Genomic DNA, 21,012 nt, shown 5'->3' on the forward strand with positions numbered 1-21,012 from the left:
GCCAGGTGGCTTCTGAAAAAGGGCGATATAGCTCAGTGGGCCTTACCTGGTAAATATAAATTCTTACAATTTAGGTTTTAGTTTGACGATGTGAGTGTGAGCATCTGCCTTACGGTCAGGATGTACTTTTATCCGAACCTCCCACTCTGTGCACGTGTCCAGACATAGGGGATAACTGTGGATTCGCAGGTCGATGGCGTCTAATGAACGTTTTTTCCATTTACAAAGTTTTTAAAAAAATATGTTTTCATGTTTGTATTTTAAAGTTACTTTTAAAGATGCGTGTCCTAATGATGAGTGCTTACAAGATAATTGAGCACACAAAGTGGTGAATGTTACGACCAGATCGGATTTTAGATACTCATTTGAGAACTTTGGGAGCTCATGAATGCGTTGATGATGATGATGATTATTATAAAGGACGAGGAGTAGCTTTGCCTCTCGAGCAGGAGAGCCGCTGCGCTCGCTACGTGCTCCACTGAGCAGCGACGGCTTAACCAGCCTTGCTCTGCTTGGGTCACCCCTGCTGCCTGCCTCTACACGAGGGTCAAAGCTAGACTATTGGTCACCTACCAGGTGTTGCTTTCTTACCGACGTGGATATCAGATAACTCTTACTTTAGTCGCAAGGAGCTCGGGCACAGGAAGGCGCCGGTTACTTCATATGTAACGTTGGTTGTTGGGTGATCGTCGTGCTTGTGTGCATGTGTACGGTGTGTGCACGTGCACAGCGCGCGGGACATCGGGCACTTAAAACACAGTAAGGTGGCACAGTAGGGGACACAGGTGATGCATCTGCCAGTCATCTCAGTCAGTCAACACGTGGCAACTGGGTCTGTCCCGGGACCTTCCTGCCAGCAGTCGTTCTACACTTCACGTGGCCTTAAAGCGCACATAGCCTGGCACCAGCACCGTGGTGACGTCACTGCCACTTAGCGGTGAATGGTGGTTGTTGTTGTACATGTGTGCACGCCGAGCTCCGTCACGAAGGTGCGTGTGCGCTGCGCGTGCGCTGCAGACGGAGAGCGAGCTGGGTGACATGGACCTGACGGGCCTCACGGAGACCGTGGTGGACTCGGACGAGGACGACGAGGAGGACCTGGACCAGGCGTCCATGTCGGTGTCGAGCCGCGACATGGTGCGCGACTGCCTGGAGAAGGACCCCGCAGACCGCACCGACGATGACATCGGTACGAGCCGCCGTGGCCTCACCGCCCCAGCCTCACCGCGGCCTCACTGCAGGAGAAACTGAAATGTTGCTGTATTAGCTAACAATTTCGGACGATTAAATACGAGAAAGTCCGTGATATTGAAAACGTCAGCTGTAAAATTAATGCTAGATATCATAAGACCTCCTTTGCCAGTACCAAAATATAATAATACGTTTTTCCCCTTTTTTCTGGTAACAAAACTGGTGTGGACCAATCAGTTTCAAGGACAATGCATATATTATCAGAGTGTGTTTTTTGTTTGCATTCTGACCACATGTATTGTGGTTAATGCACACATGATTCCTTGTAAAAAGCTTTTAGTTTTGTTGCCAGAAAAAAGGGGAAAAACATATTCTAATAATTCTAGATATGTATGTAGAACTTTTTTCGCACCATCCGTTGCCAACCGTGATAATCGGACGTGTTGGGGAAAGGACAGCAGAGCGGGGGAAGGATGGAATCCCACAGCACAGCGCTGTCAGTAAATGATGGCCAGGAGGACCAAAGTGTTACCGAACATCGTTAGCGGTCACTCTCCGAGGCGCCGAGGGGTCGCAGCGGACAGCGTGAGGTTGACGCGCAGCGCGGCACCGCGTCACTGTACCCCACAGAGCAGCTGCTGGAGTTCATGCACCAGTTCCCCGCGTTCGCCAACATGACCATGTCGGTGCGGCGCGAGCTGTGCGCCTCCATGGTGTTTGCCGTGGTGGAGAAGGCCGGCACCGTGGTACTGCGCGATGGAGAGGAGGTACCTGCGCAACTCTCTTCTAATTGCGCGTCGTCATTTCCATCAGCATGGCCATCACCACCACCACCACCCGTTATCTTCAGGGCTAACGATCCCATTCATTGTCCTCACCAAATTCGGTCACAGTTCCTATGATCACTGTTACATTGCTGTTATGGCTTTATTTTGGTGATTTCGAAAAGTTTTTTGGTTTGGCCATGTTTGTTTGTGGTAATACGGAGTTAGACCGATGGCCTTAATCTAAGTTGTCTTGTGGTTGTTGTTTGACTTGCATCCCACTGGGATTTTTGCACACAACGTTGGTGTACGGTGCTTTTTCTGCAATATTTTGCTGTCTTTTCTTGGATTTTCTGTTTGTATTTAGTCACATTATTCACTTTAAGATGTTTTTTGTTCATGTTTTTGTTTGTTGCGGTTGCTCCCGATTCAAGAGCCGAATGGCTCACAGGGCTATACCTAATAAATGAAACTGAAACTGAACGTGCAGCAACATCTCTAGTATGATTCAAACACAGCTACCAGAGGCTGCGCCAGGGGAACCGGGCTGGTGAAGTCATTTTTGAAGGCTTCTTCGCCCGTGCTGTGACCTCCCATCGTGCCGCTGACCCAACCCTCGTTGTGTCCCCTGCGGCCCTCAGCTGGACTCGTGGTGCGTAATCCTGAACGGCTCGGTGGAGATCAGTCGCGCCGACGGGCGCACCGAGACGCTGTGCATGGGCAACTGCTTCGGGGTGTCGCCTTCCATGGAGAAGGAGCTCATGACCGGCGTCATGAAGACCAAAGTGGACGACTGTCAGGTGAGAGCGCCCGGCGCTGTCGTGGAGCGAAGGCCCCTGCCGCTCACGCTCGTGAGTCACCGCGACAAGCGCCCACACGGAGGCTTCGCCGCAGGACGGGGCCTGGGAGCCGTGCCATTTCTGTGATGGCGAGATGTTAACTCCCTCGCCCGGTATACAGGAGGTCATGGGTTCGATCCCAACCCTGAAGCCTGCTGTATATTTTGAGTTTGCATGTTCTCCCCGTGGTCGCGTGGATTTTTCTCCGGGTCTTCCGGTATTATCCCTCCACAATTAAAACATGCGTTTCGAGTATTTAGCTGCCATAAATGTCCACGTGGGTAGCCACTTCGCTGAGCTATCAGTTGTGGCCAGGTTGCTTCTGAAAAAGAGCTGGATAGCTCGGTAGGCCTTACCTGGTAACATAAAAAAAAGTTTAATTGTTGTTTATTTTAATCAATTATTACTTCAGTGGTTGCTTTGTATGTAAATCCTGTGGTAATGCATCGTTTCATTGTCATGGTAGATTCTTAGGCATGTTATTATTTGTATGTGTGAGAAGCGTCCGATACAGCTGTGGAAGTATCAGACTTTTATCCCATACCTTGATATTAAACCATCGTCCCTGACACTTGAACACTCCCGGCATCACTGAGGCCCATTACTACCCTGTGTGGCTGTTGTAACATCACTTATTACAATGATAAAGCCATCAAGGTGATGTTTCAACGGTGCAGTGGTAGTTGGGCATAATAGGAATGCTGTTAGAAAGTTTGTATGTGTTACGAATATTGTTAGCGGCCAGTGTCATACTTTAAACAGAGCCTAAAAATCTTTTGAACAAAGGGCTCAGGAATGGAAACATAGGGGTGGTCAGGTCATTGATATTAAACCAACACATCTATTTCTGAAAAATAATTCAGCATTGAACTCTTGTCTCCCAAGCGTGCAAGCGTGTGCAGAGTCACCGAGCTAAAATGAATGGCTCGTTTAAGATCACCGTCTCGTCAAGACTCTAAAGAAAGGGCAACATTTAATGGGCTCGTGGCTTAACACCCTGTTCACAGGGGCAGTTTTCACACTCGCTGATTAAATTTCCAAAGTTTGTTCTGGGAGGAAATTCATATCATGCTGGCTTGCTGCGTGCGTGTCCTGCGTGCAGTTTGTGTGCATAGCGCAGAAGGACTACTGCCGCATCCTCAACAAGGTGGAGCGCAATATGCAGAAGGTGGAGGAGGAGGGCGAGATCGTCATGGTGAAGGAACACCGCGAGCTGGACCGCACCGGCACGCGCAAGGGCCACATCGTCATCAAGGTTCGTGACCATCCTCGCCTTGGCTTCTAAAGTGATTGGGTCAGAGCCAACTTTCTCGTCGCTGGAAATTCATTTCTGATCAATATTACTTCCGTGACTATGCATTGCTTTCGATTTATTCTGCAACATGGTTGTTTACTTACGTAAGTAAAAAATATTATAATTGGTTGTGCGCCTTTTGGCGTCATCTGGTCCAACACCATGTGAGACTAGGCTCTAAGGAAAGCTGTCTCGGGTGTGGACCAATAAACTTCAAGGACAGTGCATACATTATTAGAGTTATGTTTTTTGTTTGCATTATGACTGCAGGTATTGTGGTCTATGCAAACATGACTCCTTGTAAAAAGGTGTCAGTTTTGTTTCCAGATAGAAGGGTAAAAAAAACAATTATCATATTTTTTACTGGCAAATGAGGTTCCAATGGTGGTAAAAATATTACTTTATCGTTGGGTTGATGTGATCTTCCGAGCATCACATTTTCAACGGCGAAATACCTACCGCTCGTTCAATAAAAGTCCCCCAGCGAAGTGCTTGCTGCGGCGCACGCACACCCACAGACTTGTGCGTGCGTGCGACCCGTTCCGTGACGGACCGAGCCTGACTTGCGTGACTCCGCGCAGGGCACCCCCGAGAGACTCATCAACCACCTGGTGGAGGAGCACTCGGTGGTGGACCCCACCTATGTGGAGGACTTCCTGCTCACCTACCGCACGTTCCAGCCCCACGGCCTCGACATCGGCAAGCGTCTGCTGCAGTGGTTCAACGACTCCAGCCTACGAGACAAGGTGTGGGCACGTCTACCGTGCGTCAACCCACAGCGCACGCTTAGCCACGTTTGCCTTTTTTAAATGAATGAAGTGGGCTGCGTGTTTGGTACTGCATAGCTCGGCCCTGCCATATTGCGATGTGCATGCCCGTATAGGTGTGCGTGTGTGCGTGGCAAATGGAAACCGAAATAGCGTGGAAGCATGTGGCTGAGCGTGCGTGTGTGGGGTAGGTGACTCGGGTGGTGCTGCTCTGGGTGAACAACCACTTCAACGACTTCGAGTCCGACCCTGACCTCATGCAGTTCTTGGAGAACTTTGAGAGCTGCCTGGAGAGAGAGGTACACAGCGAGCATGTGGCTTGCACCAGCGCACGCTGCGGTGCACATGAATAAAGTCTCTGATTCAAAAGCAACTGTTGCACATGTTTAGCTCTTACCTGCCTCTTTAATACGTTGAAGGATTCAAATAATCGTCACAATGCGCGCCGACGCCTACTTTATCGAGGGGCGATATTTGCACGTAAAACTGTAGATCGATTGATGACTGATTGATTGATCGGGTGACCTCCTGCTGCAGAAGATGCACGGCCACCTGCGGCTGCTGAACATCGCGTGTGCGGCCAAGGCACGCGTGCGCCACGTGACGGTGCGACGGGCATCACGCGAGTCCCCGCTGGGCTTCAAGCTCGACGGCGGGCAGGACCGCGGCTTCCCACTCTACGTCTCCTCCCTGGACCTGCAGAGCAAGGCCAGCGAGAGCGGCCTCAAGCGTGGAGACCAGGTGCGGCCGTCGTGCCTTCCCCTCCCCCTCCACCTCCCCTCATCGTCAATGCCCGCTACTGACTGTCCTTATGTCGAATCTGCAATGGAAACCCAGCGCGACAGAAACGTCAACGCAAGCCGGAGAAACAATCAGAATTCACATCGCACGCGGGTGTGCAGCATCGCACGTACAACAGCTTTTTCTAGACCACCAGCTCAAAAGAACTAAACTTGTGTGGCCGTTTTGTCGTTTAGACCACTGACTAAAAATGTGGCTGTCCCAACAGCAGGGAAGCAGACACAGCTGTATGCTGGTTTCATTTTCATTGGGACTGATCAGTCCAGTATGGTCATCAATGTTTGCTGCTGTCATGTGCCTCTTGGGAATTGGTAATCTGGCCTACACTGGCCACACCTTCAGTTCTTTTGAGCTGGTAGTCTGGATAAGGCTGAGAGATTTTGTACCTACAGTGCGATGCCGTTAAATCTACTGTCCTTACGGTAGGAGTATTAGCATTTAGTTGGTGCTCATCTCCTGCTTACACCCCTGAGCCACTGGTGGAAGTTCCACACTCCTATGGCAGGGGCAAGTCTATTCATAGGACAGCCACTGTTGACTTGTAGAGTCGCTCGCTCGTCCGCTGGCCCCTAGCTGAGTCTGATGGCCATGTTAGGCTTGGTAAAGGGTGAGAGACGTGGCATGTACGTTGTGTGGGGGTGTACTGACGAGAATGTGTTGTCACCTTGGTTTGTTCACCTCCCAGATTCTGGAGGTGAATGGTCAGAACTTTGACAATGTGCTGTTGTCACAAGCCATGGACATCATGAAGAAGAGCACCCATCTCTCCATCACCGTCAAGAACAACCTTCTCAGTGAGTCCAACGCACACACTCGCTCCCAGGGAGAGGCCCCCCGCTGTGCGTCGCGTCCGAGACGCTCAGCCCGCAAAACAAAGCGGACGGTCTCCTCTTGTTTTGGTCGTTTATCACATCGACACACCGGGTTGCGTGCGCGCCTCTCGCGGATGCTGTCCCGCTTGAAGAAACAATCCGATGGCGTTTCGCTTGGCACCCGGCCCCGGCTCCAGGTTACAAGGAGATCTGCCACCGTCTGGAGGAGGAGCAGACGAGCGGCGTGCAGCACAAGCCCCGCATCGCCGACAAGCGCTACTCCATCCCCGACCTCACGGTGCAGCTGGAGCTGCCGCCCGGCCACGAGCGCTCCAAGGACAAGAAAGGCAACTCCATGGGCAAGAGCAAGCTCAAGAAACTCATGACCAAGTCCAAGATCAATCTCCTGCCCACCAAACCGTCCAGGTGGGAAGCTCAGCCACTTGACGTGCTTGCGTTCATCTCGGTGCAATGGCCGGGAAGATTAGCCAGATGATAACATTTGAATGATTCGGCGGGTGTGCCTTGGTGTGTGCAATCCACGTATACAGGTCTCCCTGGATGGCGAGATGCTGTTGTTCCTCAGTGTCCTGGCCACAGGCAATCACGTGGGTCTCTTGGCTTGTGGCATCGCAGTGCTTGTGATAGTATCTGATGCAGAATCTTGTCATTTATATCATCTTGTGCGGTATCTTGTCATTTTATTGATATCTTGCACAGTATCTTGTATTATTGATATCATATTGTGCCACCGGAACTAGTGCGGGTTGAGTGAAGCGATTGTAGTTGGCCTCATCAGCAGACTCGCACCAAATTAAAATTCGCCAGATTGATGAGTTAACGGGGTAATAGAGCGCACCATCAAACCTGGCCAATAATTATATCCACTGTTAAAATAAGAATGGCTTTTTGTGCTTCACATATCATGACATATTTCTGCACTTTCTTGGTAATGAGCTTTCATGACAGTTTAACAAGTGAAAGTTTTGGAAATGAGTTTTAAAATTTTAGTTTCATTTCGTTCTTTTTAAATTAGTGCCCTAAATTATGAGGCCGTTTCCATTCACGTGCTCTTGAAATGTATATATCTGAGCCCCGGTTTGACACACATGTTTATTTGCACCCGTGTTGCCTATATGTGTGTGTGCTTCGCCGCTCTGCGCACTTGTGCTGCTCGAGACGTTTGGGCAGCGTGGTTCTGGCTCGGTGCGGTTTTGTCGGTAGCCTAGCAGCTGAGGAGCGCAGCAGCACGGCGGCCACAGAGCCACCCCCCCCATCCCCCCCGGCACGTGTGTCCATGAGGTTCGCGAAAAGCCACTAACCGTCAGGCGTCTCCCTTCCCCCGCCCCCCCCCGTGGCATGCTGCGCAGCGAGGTGGCGGTCACCCAGGATGACATCGTGCTGGGCGTTAAGGCCCCGCGGCCGTGCCCCGCGCCGCTGCCCACGCCCGCCAGCCTCTCCTCCTCGAACCCCGACCTGGTGCAGTGCCACGGAACGGCGGAACTCGGCACCGCACCAGGTACTCCTGCCGCGGTGCAGCGGCCCACGCGAGCGGCGGGCGCTCCGCCCTGTAGCCACGAGCGCATCGGATCCAACACGGATTCTCCCTCTAGCCGGAGGGAGAAATTCTGGAAAGAACTTTTTTTTACGTCCTATATAATGGCAGAGCGAGTTTAATCTTAGTTTGCTGTCTACCCAGCCAACGAACTAATTTGGCCGATGCTTCGTTGCGAGCCTGGCCAGCAGGAGGCATCTTGGCAATTGTTAATTCTCTCTGCCCTGCAGCAACATCACAAACAAGGCCTCTGATAAGGATCCACTGCAAACCCCGCTTGTTACCACTTCAGCAACAGCCTCGGTTGTAACGAGGCTCTCTTATCTATGGCCCGCGTGTAAAAAAAAAATAATACACCACTATGAAACATTTCCCAATTCCTACTCGTATTTAGGCTAATGCAGATTGTTCTTACTCTACGTATATTTCAGTTTTTTTTCCCACGCCTCTTTTAACTGGAAGTATTCTTGGAGGGCTTTGATAGTGTCAGTAATATGTACGAACAAGTCGTGGGTTAGATATGTAATGACCGAGCAAATTCTATGCAGCGCTGCACTGAACGGGGACTGTTGCCGTGTGTGCTGCTGCTGTGCACAGTTAGAAAGGCAGAGAACACCTTGCGCTCACGAAACCAGAAGTTGCTTGAGAGGAAGTCTCTCGCCCACAACATGTCCACGCACCTTGTTTTCAAAGAACTGCCTGGCGTGTTTGCGTGCGTCTCTTTCGGTAAACCCTTGCACCTTAATTATGAGAACCCTTGCGTGCTTCTGGTTCCTGTCACACACAAGAAGCACCTGGCGTGTATGTCTCATGAAACCACTGTTGTGGTTGATGTGCAGCTGTCTCGACCCGATTAGACCCATGAGATCGAAATGTCTCCTCGTTAATTGTTGCATTAAACGTGTTTTAAAGGTCGGGGCATGAATATCCTTGCACGCGTGTCATGTGAAGCGTCGCATTTGTTAAACCTCAAAACAGGAAAGATATTATTTTTACAAGTCTGCACTCGTGACCCATGTCATGGGTTAGGTGTTTATTGGTTTGTTATGGTTAAAGCACGGTGTGTTGTCCAATGTTTTTGTTGGCAGTGTGCGAAGTGTGGCTGTGTATTTGTCGTCTCTCTGCTCCCCTGCGCCACGAAATCGTTCTTAATCAGAGACAGATTCAGTTCATTGCATTGCAAAACAATCGCACCACCACCAAGTCAGATTTGTCTTCTACACCACTGAGTGGCAATTTCAAACTCACGTTGTCTTCACGAGGGCTGCTGTGCAACTGTGGGCAATTTTTACAGGGACATTTACTATTTCGTTCGTTTGGAAATTATCACAGTTTGACCACTGCTTTGTAAGTGCTGTCTGCTTGAAAGGCACCATCTGCTCTACGCTGTTGATGTTGTGTTCCAGTTTTGTCTGTGCGCACTGAGTGAAGCAGCGTGGGAGAGCTCTGCTGTTGGCAACTGCTTCTTAGGCCCCGTCTGCCTCTGCTCAGTTGCCCATTTGGTTCACGTAGACTCCCACATTGCTGTAAATCTAGAGAGAGTCTGATGTACAAGTCATGTGCAAATCTCAATACATTCTGCTCCCTTCCATTCCCACTCTCCGCCACCCCACGTGCCCACTCCAACCGGCCTGTGCCAATCCCAGACGGAATTCCTGTCAGTGAGTATCCATCCACATGTGCCCGAGCTCACAGCATGTGTCACGTGTACCCTAGCTGATAGCATGTGTCACGTGTACCCTAGCTGATAGCATGTGTCACGTGTACCCTAGTGTACAGCATGTGTCACGTGTACCCTAGTGTACAGCATGTGTCACGTGTACCCTAGTGTGCAGCATGTGTCACGTGTACCCTAGTGTGCAGCGTGTGTCACGTGTACCCTAGTGTACAGCATGTGTCACGTGTGTCCTAGTGTACAGCGTGTGTCACGTGTACCCTAGTGTACAGCGTGTGTCACGTGTGCCCTAGTGTACAGCGTGTGTCACGTGTGTCCTAGTGTACAGCGTGTGTCACGTGTACCCTAGTGTACAGCGTGTGTCACGTGTGTCCTAGTGTACAGCGTGTGTCACGTGTGTCCTAGTGTACAGCATGTGTCACGTGTACCCTAGTGTACAGCATGTGTCCCGTGTGTCCTAGTGTACAGCGTGTGTCACGTGTGTCCTAGTGTACAGCGTCTGTCACGTGTACCCTAGTGTACAGCGTGTGTCACGTGTGTCCTAGTGTACAGCGTGTGTCACGTGTGTCCTAGTGTACAGCGTGTGTCACGTGTACTCTAGTGTACAGCGTGTGTCACGTGTGTCCTAGTGTACAGCGTGTGTCACGTGTACCCTAGTGTACAGCGTGTGTCACGTGTACCCTAGTGTACAGCGTGTGTCACGTGTGCCCTAGTGTACAGCGTGTGTCACGTGTGTCCTAGTGTACAGCGTGTGTCACGTGTGCCCTAGTGTACAGCGTGTGTCACGTTTGCCCTAGTGTACAGCGTGTGTCACGTGTGTCCTAGTGTACAGCGTGTGTCACGTGTGTCCTAGTGTACAGCGTGTGTCACGTGTGCCCTAGTGTACAGCGTGTGTCACGTGTACCCTAGTGTACAGCATGTGTCACGTGTACCCTAGCTCACAGCATGTGTCACGTGTACCCTAGCTCACAGCATGTCACGTGTACCCGAGTGTACAGCATGTGTCACGTGTACCCTAATGTACAGCATGTGTCACGTGTACCCTAGTGTACAGCGTGTGTCACGTGTACCCTAGTGTACAGCATGTGTCACGTGTACCCTAATGTACAGCATGTGTCACGTGTACCCTAGTGTACAGCATGTGTCACGTGTACCCTAGTGTACAGCATGTGTCACGTGTACCCTAGTGTACAGCATGTGTCACGTGTACCCTAGTGTACAGCATGCGTCACGTGTACCCTAGTGTACAGCATGCATCACGTGTACCCTAGTGTACAGCATGTGTCACGTGTACCCTAGTGTACAGCATGTGTCACGTGTACCCTAGTGTACAGCATGTGTCACGTGTACCCTAGTGTACAGCATGTGTCACGTGTACCCTAGTTCTCACAGCATGTGTCACATGTGTCCTGGCCCTTTTGCCATCGGGGCTGGTATTATTAAAGTTTGCATCAAGTTAGGATTTATTTACACAGCTACAGAAGCTATGCCAGTCTATCGAGTGATAAGAAGTCTGTTCTACGAGGGGTTAAGCAACGTGAGCAAGTCAACTCCCTGTTTACGCGCATGTGATCAGAATCTCCTCGGTGAAAAATTCTGCATTTGTGCCTGGCGCCTCACGCTCTCTCGTGGTCCCAGAGTACTTTCTGTTCTGGCTGTTGCCGTCCCCTGAGAGTCGTCAGGCTTTCCTCTGCAATTGCTCTTGCCACCGACACATCCTGTGAAAGCCAGGTTTTTTTTACGGAAGTCTTTGCGTTCAGAATTTTATGGAACAGGCAGTCGAATTTAATACGATTATTTAACCGTACAAAGCTACATTTTTTTTTAAACATCAAGATCAAAACGTTATCTTGGCTACAGCCGTTGATGCCACCACTCCTCGCCGCCAGCGCTCCCTACCCTCCACCAGATCCCGCAGCTGCTACACAGTCGACACGCTGCGACCGCCGGGTTCTGCCCTGACGGCTCCCACAATCTGCTGTTAGCTCTTCTCCCTTGGCCGCCAGACTTGTGTAGACCACTGTTCTAAAAATGCCTAGCGTGAACTGTGATTGAATTCGATAACGCGGTGAATGGGCCTTTCACAAAGGTTAACAAATTATTCGGCGATGCTGCGTCGGCAGTTTGTTGCACAAGCACAATTAACCCGAAAAAACTGAACACATCCATCAATCACACTGCCTTAAAAGAGGAGTACATATAATGGGTGACGTTTCGCGCGAAGGCCCATCCTCATGGCAATTATACAAAGGTGGATCTCTTGAGTTTTATTTCTCTCACGGTGCACATGCCCGCACCTCCGATTGGTACGGTCGGTTACGTACGGTGCAAAAGAAGTTTAACATACATACGTACATGCCTGAGCAGCCCTCCTGAAGTCCCTCATGTCTCACCGCCCGTCCAAGCTCGGGCCCGAGAACTAAAGACTTCTTCCATCTAGCTGGAGGCCACAGTCTCCTTAATCCTGCCTCTGCACTCCGCACTTTCTGAGCTAAATAGTCACCACACGGCACAGGGCCCACGTGCGGTTGTTTATGTGTTTATGTGCTCAACGTGGTTTATGCCACGTCCTGAATGGTGCTTTATCGTGAACAGATATTGCGAGTTGAAATGAAAGTTTGTGGTGTGTAATGCTTATTGATCCATGATTACATTAATGCAGGGATAAAAATACATTCATATAGGAATGTGATTTGTCAGGAAGCTCTGTTTAAGCATCAAGGTTTTTTGTATTTGTTTACTTATTTAAATGTCCCCTTGTATGCAAGAGTGTTGTTGTTACTCCCATTATGGGGGGGGGGGTGTATCCCTGGGAAGATGCTCTGCCAGAATTACGTTCAGATCTTCTTGTTATTGTTCCCCATTGGAGTCCACGCTTGTTCTTTGCTTTGTTGTTCATGGCTTCACTGTGTTCTGTAAACTCTCCGCCAACCCAGCTATTGCCATTCCTCTATGCGTCTCTCTACACGCTACGAGAGACTACCCTGACCCAAGCCTTGATATGCTCACCTACCATGTCTATTTAGCTATGTAAAAACGAACACATGACATGGTGTTTTCGATGATATCTCATTTTTTATTTGGGCTTTTTCAATAACTTATGGAGGGCTGTCACTTAAAATATTCGTTTTATTTTTCTGATATATATAGGTCAGACATTTCATCTTATGATGGGCATGAGTGTTACGGTCTAGCTTGATCTCTGTCTGGCAGCACAGCTGAGTGCATTTCAATTCCTTGGGTGAGTGTGGGCTGTCAGCAGTTGCAAGGTTGAGTGACAGGCACTGGGTCACCCGTGTGATCACGCTGTACAGGACAAAGATACCCTTTATTGCCTTTAGAGACTTTTGGGGAAACTGCTGGCAGCAAGCACCTATGAAGGCCAGCACCACGCCCGACCACCTTTATCTCCCCAGTCCTGATGTTTTACACGCCACACCAGGTACTCCTTTAAGGCTGAGTAGACCTATGGGAGGCCCAGGACCCGTTCAGATAATCGTCACTGGTGTTGTCCGTGAGCGTAAATCCCCGGGTTTGCAGCGCAGCCTGCTAACCACCACGCCACCGCTCCCCACCAATACCAGTACCTGCCATTCGCCACTAAGTGACGGTGACATCACCACGGCGCCTATACCAGGCCACACACGCACGCACACGAGCGCGCCACACGAGCCCCGCACGGTGTATATTTTGTCTTAGGTGCATTGTTGTGTGCTCCTCCCACGAGACATCCCAGACCAGGTGGTGAAGGTGTATCGGGCGGACCAGAGCAGCCGCTACGTGATGGTGAGCCGCGAGAGTAGCGCCCGCGAGGTGGTGGTGGCAGCCCTGCGCGAGTTCCAGGTGTGCGAGGCGACCGAGGCCTACTCGCTCTGCGAGGTGTCCGTCAGCCCCGAGGGCTTCATCAAGCAGCGGCGGCTGCCCGACCACCTCAACAAGCTGGCGGAGAGCATCCAGCTGAACGCACGGTGCGTTTCCCTCCCGGCCGCCCCCGCACGCACGCACACACAAGGGGCGCGCGAACTCAGTGGATGTGAACGTTAAAAGCTACGTCCCGCTTGCGTGAGCGGTGAGGCGGTGCTCATCTCCGGTTTACAGCCTTGAGCCGTCCGTTGAAAGTCCACATTCCTATGGCGGGGGAGAGTTGAGCTATGGGACAACCGCTTTTGGCTTCACCGCAATGCGGTACTGATTTTATCCACCCCAGAGAGATGATGGGCTGAGCCGAACCCCGAACAAGGATTTGAACTCGGTACCTTCCGATAGCGAGCCGCTCGCTCTACCGCTGCCATGCAAATTAACGACCTAAACTCTGATGGTGCTCGATGTCCATCGGTGCTCTCGGCTCGCGGTGCGTGCCACCGACCGGTGTCTGTTGTTTCTCCGGAGATCCGTGCGCGTAAAGGCTGTGTGTGTCCTCTCCCCGCAGCTACTACCTGAAGAACAACTCCCAGACGGAGCCTCTGTGCTCCGACGAGCACGCCCAGGAGCTGCTCAAGGAGAGCCAGATATCGCTGCTCCAACTGAGCACGCTCGAGGTGGCCACGCAGATCTCCATCCGCGACTTCCAGATCTTCCGCAGCATCGAGCCCACGGAGTACGTGGCCAACCTGTTCCGCCTGGGCGGCGCGGCCGCCTGCGAGCACCTGCAGGCCTTCGAGGAGACCCTCAACCGCGAGACCTTCTGGGTGCCCTCGGAGGTGTTGCGCGAGACGGGCCTGCTCAAGCGAGTGAAGCTCATCAAGCATTATCTCAAAATCGCACTCAACTGCCGGGACAGCCGCAACTTCAACTCCATGTTCGCCATCATCAGGTGATGCTGCTGCTGCTCGATTAATCGCATGTCGCGAGTTTTTGTAATTAAAAGCCCGCTCTGTGTGTTCACGATGGAGCTCGCGGGCGGTTGTGACGATGCAAGCGGTGGCTGTGCGCTGAGCGGTGGTCGTGTCCGGCGTCTGTGTCGCAGTGGGCTGAGCCACTCGTCGGTGATGCGCCTACGCAGCACCTGGGACAAGTTGCCATCCAAGTACGAGAAGCTGTTCTCCGACCTGCAGGACCTGTTTGACCCCTCGCGCAACATGGCCAAGTACCGCAACCTCCTGAGCAGTCCCAGTTTGCAGCCGCCCATCATCCCACTGTTCCCGGTCGTCAAGAAGGATCTGACCTTCCTGCACGATGGTACGCGTCCAGCAAGCACTGTGCATTGTTCTCCCGCTGCAAATCTTACACGCCCAGCTCGTGCTTGCAAATGAGGCTAACCTTTGAGTCGCAATTCATTTTTGAAAAACAACTTCGATGCTTGACACTGTGTCTGATCATTAAACCCGGTTGTGAGAATCGTTTTTCAACCTCGCGGTGAGCTGAAACAATAATAATTGGCATGTTGAACTTGAGCCTCGCCCGAACCTCTACCTATATTTCCATCCTAACCCATGACAGACCTAACCCTAAATGCTTATCCGTTGCAGTAACCGTGCATTGCCAACCACGCATCCATCATTTTCACCCATTATGGTGCGTGATCCCTCGTGCTAATGAATTGTTCACAGAAATTCTCTTCCCATGATGACGACGTCATCCCCATCCCGATCTTCAACCAATCTCACGCGTAGGTTTGCCACACACGTAGGGCTCTATTGACGGCATGCTTTGCGCGCGTGACTCCGTAGGGAACGACTCGCGCGTCGAGGGCCTGGTCAACTTCGAGAAGCTGCGCATGATCGCCAAGGAAGTGCGGCACGTGGGGCGCCTGGCCTCGGCCAACCAAGACCCCGCCGTCATGTTCCGTCACCGGTGAGGACGCACGTGTCGCGGCAGGTGCCGGCGGTCGCCACTGCACCGCCCCAGAGACGCCCCTGCTGCTCGTGGTGCTGCCGCTGCTGCTACTTGATTGGGCCAGTAGCGCGTCCTGTCCCCTGCGCTAATGGGAGTCTCGTTAGAGAGATGGAACGTCAGCCGGACTTTTCTCTCCTGTCAGTTGATGGTGTCATTTCACAGCATGGGTGGTGCGAGTGGTTTTTGGATTGGCATTTGTCTGTTGATTGGGAACCCTGTTTTGGACAGTGCATGAATGCCGTGTAGGTGTTTGTAGTCAGGTGCATGGATGTGGATGTATTCAGAATTGGCAACATTGTTCAATGCCACTAAAAACACCTGGGATCGTATTCAATGGCCGATTGTAGTGCACACGAACGTGAAAGGGCATGCTGATTTGTAGCCTACGCACGCATCCCAAAGGCAAATTCACCTCGGTAAGACAGTGATTGCTGGACAGCCACAGACCAGGAGCAGTAGGCAGATGCTTGACATCACACAGTTGTCTAGATTAACTCGTGGCTCTATCTAGTCATCGGTTACTTTTTAACCAAATATTTTGCGCGACGTCTTCGTGTGTTACTAAACACAGATTACACTTGTTCATGTGTGCTTCCTGTTGTTTTAATTCTTGTGTTGTACGTAGTCTTCACGTTGAAGCTTTGTGCTCTTGATTTTCACCACTTGACGCTATTGGACATTAGCCAAAGGGTTGGAAACCGATGGTCTGGGTCGCCTTAATCTTGAGATGTTCACCGCCGCACAGCACGGCTCGATGCTGCAGTCCCTCGTTCATGCTCAGAATTGATCCGTAAAATGTGCATTTTGCAACAATTAGGATCGTCAATAAAACTTGTCTTTGGCAGAACGTGAATCCCATCGGTTTAAAACCCGGCAGGCCTCACTCCAGTCCTTGTCATGAAGCTCTCCCTCCTGCGGACGTGCGATGTAACCGGTGCGACTGCCGTGTTTCTATCTCTTCCCTATGGCGCTCTTTGCCCTCCTTTTCACACATGTCTGAATAACAGCAAGAGGAAGTGGAAGAGGCTGGGGTAAGTCGTCGGTCTTTCACGCCACCAACACTAACCACCTTTGCTCGTCCTTACTCGCCGTCTGCCTCTGAACACTAACCAACCCCATGGTTTGCGTCGGATTCGTGAGGCCTGCTTACTGGACGCAGACCAGGCTGGTGGCATTGTTAGCGCTGCTGGAGAGGTTTATTTCTTTTTTTGCCAGGGGTGGGAAAGCGTTGAATCCCATTTGGGGGCACAGTCTCGTCTGCTCTGAGAATGTTCCGTCACCCCCTTGCCTCGGGCGGGGCCTCGCACGTCTCATTTGGCCAACGTGACGCCAGGGGGGTGAAACTTTTGGCCAGAGCGACGCTGCTGTCCCCCAAACGGGTGGCAGTCCCCCTCGGCGGTGCCGGGATTGCCCCTCCCCCATCCCCCCCCCCATCGCTTGCCAGGCGTTCGGAGCGGCGGTGTTTCCTGCACGAGACTCCGGTGCACAATTGCGACGCTGACACTGCGTTGTAGACGCGTGGGGTGTCGCCGCAGACGAGTATTGTTAAGCGAGTCTCACTCTGAGGAGTTGACGACAGTTGTACTATGATGTGTGCATCTTTTAAAAACTTGCGTTTATATCGGAGCATTATTTCGTCTTCTCAAGGTACCAAAATAACCAATTCACTTGATGAGAATCTTATTTTGTTAGAGGCCTGCGTCTGTACACGCAGACCCTACGCCATTGCGCGTCCGTACGCGTGTGCGGCCGAGCCACGTCGCATCTTGAGATGCCCGAGAGCGTCTCTATGTGTTGCGCTAACCCCTCACTGCATTGTAACCACAGCGGTGAAGTGTGAGCGGGTCGTTGTTATGCGGGGCGTTCGAGAACGCGTCGGATGCACGTACACTTCAGCAGTGCTGCTGTGGCCTAAGTGGCTATAAACACCAGTGTTTTGTTGTCAGTTGCACATGTACATTTATTACTGTGTTTTGTATTTATATCGAGACGAGAGAAACACCCCCTTTTCCACCTTGGAAAATTGTTTGGATAAGTGCCGTTAGTGAGCGCCTATTTAGGTTAGGCTGGCACAAGACAAGCCATTCAAGGATTCGCCGGTACTACAGACCATACGTACTCTGTATGGTCCGTACTATGTTCAGCCACCACACCGCAGGAAACAACCCTTCTCTTTCTGCTTCCTCCCTCGCACTGCTCCACTTTGGAATCCCCTCCTCCCATCTTCTCTTTTCCCAGAGCTCTTATAATGTCAATTTTAATAGCTTTGAACGTGATGAAATAACATGCGAGCGAGCGCTGCCTTCAGGGATGGTGTGGCAGCAGTGGCGGCTCTGCCAAAGCACTTTTTAATTCCATTGCAATTGAGTCGCATTGACTCCCAGGTGCATTCATAGTCGGTGCTGTGTTCAAGGCCTTGATTCATGAGGCCAGAGTTGGGGACTGAGACTCACAGGGATGAAGCCGGACAGTTCGTGGTACTGCTGCTGCTGCTTAACTGCTGCTGTTGCTATCCTTGGACTATGGGGTCTGAAGTATATGTTGACAGTATTTTCCACCGTTGGCATTCGCAAACGCCGCTATAAAATAAATATAAAGACACAACAAGTTTATATTCATTCACTGGTCCTGCTGGAGATGCTGTGGGTGGTGCGACATCTGACGGCCTTTGGCGGTGTGTCGTGCGTGCGCCATCCTGCAGGTCGCTGAGCCAGGGCAGCACCGGCTCGGCGCTGGAGGCCGCGCAGGCCAGCGGCCACAAGAAGCGTCAGCGACGCAGCTCCTTCCTCAACGCCAAGAAGCTGTACGAGGAGGCGCAGATGGCGCGGCGCGTGCGCCAGTACCTGGCGTGCCTCGTGGTGGAGCGCGACGAGGACCAGCTGCAGATCATGTCGCTGCAGTGCGAGCCCGCGAGCAGCACCCGTGAGTCGCGCGCTGCACGCACGTACGGCGGCACGCTACGTCGCGTTCGCTCACATTTCCGTACAATTTAGCGTCAACTGAGAGCTTACTGGAATATAAACTGCGCACGTACCCCGATGGGGCAAATCGTCCGGAATTCGCCCGCTCTTGAAAGATCCCCAGAAGCAAAGGGAGGGCTGTAGCAGCTTGTCATATACGGTTGCTACGACAGAACACCTGGAGCAGCAAGTGCGTTACCACAGCAGTAGAATAACGGTGGCTTAATATTATAATTTTAACTGTTGCAACGTTGAGACGGAGTTGAAATCACCGGGGCGAGTCTTCGGTGATGTCACCGTGCGCGCCGTGTATGACGCGGCGAGTTGCAACGGTGCCCTTTGACAGCCAAGCGTGCGTGTTTGCTGTGCATGTCCGTGCAGTGCCGAGAGCGGCCGACAAAAAGGTAGCGAAGACCGAGTCGTCCCCGGGCAGCTCGCGCTCCGCCCCCGCCAAGCAGCAGGCCGTGCCGGCCGTCACGCTGCACCCGTCGGGCCGCGCCGTGCCCGTCAGCTCGCTGCCGCCCTTCGGTAGGCACGCACAGACGCACTGGCACGTGCGCGCACACGCACGGTTCCTGCACAGTCACGCACTCATCATGATCATACGCTCACGTCCACACACACTCGTGCACCGCCGATTAACAGGTTGGCACCTCTGCCGTTGGGAGTGCCCTTGGAATGTTTTAGATGAGTTGCGATGTAAGGCGCTTTGAGTTGCCCCGAGGCGTTTAAACGAGTGCCCAGTATGTGCAAAGATTGTTGTTGTTGTTATTATTGTTACGAGCTCTCGCGCGTGTGCAGCTTTACGGACGCAGCACATTCTCGACTTTCTCGTTCTGTGCAGGGATCACTTCGCATCAGTCGCTGCAGAAGATCCTTTCACTGTCGGAGGAGGCGAACCAGGACAAGCACAAGCACAAGTCGGAGGATTCCCTGTCCATCACCTCCTCGCAGTCCGACCCCTCGGCGTCGCCGCACAACTCGCCCCGCAGAGGTCAGCATCCCCCTCCGCCGCTGCCTCGGCACTGTGGGTCCCCAAGGCGGGACTGCCGCCTCTCTACGTCGCTGTCCAAGCTGCGTCTTTCCTCTCGAAGGGGACTTTGAATGTCTCGCGTCACCCTCCGTCTCCATCCCTTTCCAGATTTCTCTCAGGCTCCTCGAGCACCCGTGGCTACACTGCTTTCTGCCAGCGATTTACGCGGCATGTCCAACGCCTCATTTCTAATGCACTGCTCTCGTTTTTTAACACCAAACTCTCGAGCGCGTTTCTGATCCGACGTCGGCGAACCTTGTGTTGTAGGTGCTGCTTGATGGGAATGAGAGTGAGAGCGCGGTTTCACGCGATGGGCGTCGATGTCGTGACGCCCCCGGCTGCAGTGTCCGGGAGCCTTCGGTGTGCAGGCCGCGCTTGCGAATGCCCCGAGCCGTCACCCAATGTCGCTGCTCGCGTGATTGTTGCGCCTGATGTCGTGTGGTGTTGCGTTACCCGAGATCGAGAGTTAAGAATGACGTGGAGGTTGTGGACCCTTTGCAAGAGTGGGCCGAAGAGTTTGACGTTATTCCCTTTGTGAACGTTGCCGCTTTGTTTTCTATGATTTCATACGGAGGTGCTAATTGTTAATCGCAGCACGCTCGCTAGTGTCTACATGGGGCCAGCCAAAACGAAGTATTTTTACACTCCTCCTTCTCACATGGGCACACTAAATAGAATTCTAACTCCCAATAGCAACCATAAGCAATAATACATACTAAATTATAATATTATTATTTTTACGGTTGTTTACCCGGGAAAGCCTCACTGGGTCTCGTGACTTTTTTCAGAAGTTTGTGCAGTAGGGGGTGATGTTTGCTATGTACTGTATGTATGTTGAACTTATTTTGCGCACTGTACGTAGCCAATCATGCTAATCGAAGGTGCGGGGGAAGGACAACAAACCAAACACAACAATCAGTTCTTAAGAATTGAATTTTAAATCCAGATTTAAAAGTGCATCGTATTGTATATTATTAACTTATTTGCAGCTCATTTTCAAATTTGCCAAATTTGGGCCATGACGCCGGCCTACTCTTCCGAATGATGTCACGGAAATCCTTGCGTTACCCTCGGAGTGGCACCGTGATAATGTCACTGTGATTTAATCATAAAATCTTGAAAAGTCCAAAGAAACTCGTGAATCTACCGGACACAATTTTACATGAATACTATACTTTATACGAATCTTAATACAAAAAACTGTGCCATGACGTTCTTGCTATAATTTTACAGAATAAAGTAATAAACAATAACTTGACTTTAATAATGAAACGTGTTTATACTTGAGTGTATTGACGCTGTATACAGCCTTGGCATTGCTCGGTCGTTATGCCGCTGTGTCTAATAGTGACTTTAAAAGTGGTTTTAGCCATGTTCGAATTCCCATTCAGTTGGCCACTGCCAATATAATTGATTCCGCGTGGGACAATGTTCCGCCGTTTGGGAGCCAGTGTGGGAAGGTGCTCGTGGCTTGGGGCTGCTCGCC

At 51.6% G+C, this 21,012-nt stretch overlaps 1 protein-coding gene across 8 annotated transcripts in view; it reads left to right on the top strand.

Annotated features, from left to right (window-relative positions):
* The window catches only part of LOC144934194 (rap guanine nucleotide exchange factor 2-like), a 231,928-nt gene that overhangs the window by 203,108 nt on the left and 7,808 nt on the right, over positions 1-21,012 (top strand). For 5 of the 8 annotated variants that reach the window (XM_078859765.1, XM_078859770.1, XM_078859771.1 and 2 more), the window contains 18 exons: positions 1,018-1,189; positions 1,822-1,958; positions 2,597-2,755; positions 3,897-4,049; positions 4,670-4,834; positions 5,047-5,154; positions 5,393-5,596; positions 6,342-6,450; positions 6,666-6,894; positions 7,839-7,987; positions 13,426-13,666; positions 14,128-14,511; positions 14,665-14,876; positions 15,368-15,491; positions 16,541-16,564; positions 18,235-18,455; positions 18,875-19,021; positions 19,338-19,487. In XM_078859765.1, the coding sequence (XP_078715891.1) occupies positions 1,018-1,189; positions 1,822-1,958; positions 2,597-2,755; positions 3,897-4,049; positions 4,670-4,834; positions 5,047-5,154; positions 5,393-5,596; positions 6,342-6,450; positions 6,666-6,894; positions 7,839-7,987; positions 13,426-13,666; positions 14,128-14,511; positions 14,665-14,876; positions 15,368-15,491; positions 16,541-16,564; positions 18,235-18,455; positions 18,875-19,021; positions 19,338-19,487 (3,088 nt within the window). The remainder of the gene's footprint in view (positions 1-1,017; positions 1,190-1,821; positions 1,959-2,596; positions 2,756-3,896; positions 4,050-4,669; positions 4,835-5,046; positions 5,155-5,392; positions 5,597-6,341; positions 6,451-6,665; positions 6,895-7,838; positions 7,988-13,425; positions 13,667-14,127; positions 14,512-14,664; positions 14,877-15,367; positions 15,492-16,540; positions 16,565-18,234; positions 18,456-18,874; positions 19,022-19,337; positions 19,488-21,012) is intronic. The other 3 variants (XM_078859769.1, XM_078859773.1, XM_078859767.1) reach the window with 2 other exon arrangements.

The sequence above is a fragment of the Lampetra fluviatilis genome, chromosome 9 (assembly GCF_964198595.1).
Source record: "Lampetra fluviatilis chromosome 9, kcLamFluv1.1, whole genome shotgun sequence".
Lineage (NCBI taxonomy): Eukaryota > Metazoa > Chordata > Hyperoartia > Petromyzontiformes > Petromyzontidae > Lampetra > Lampetra fluviatilis.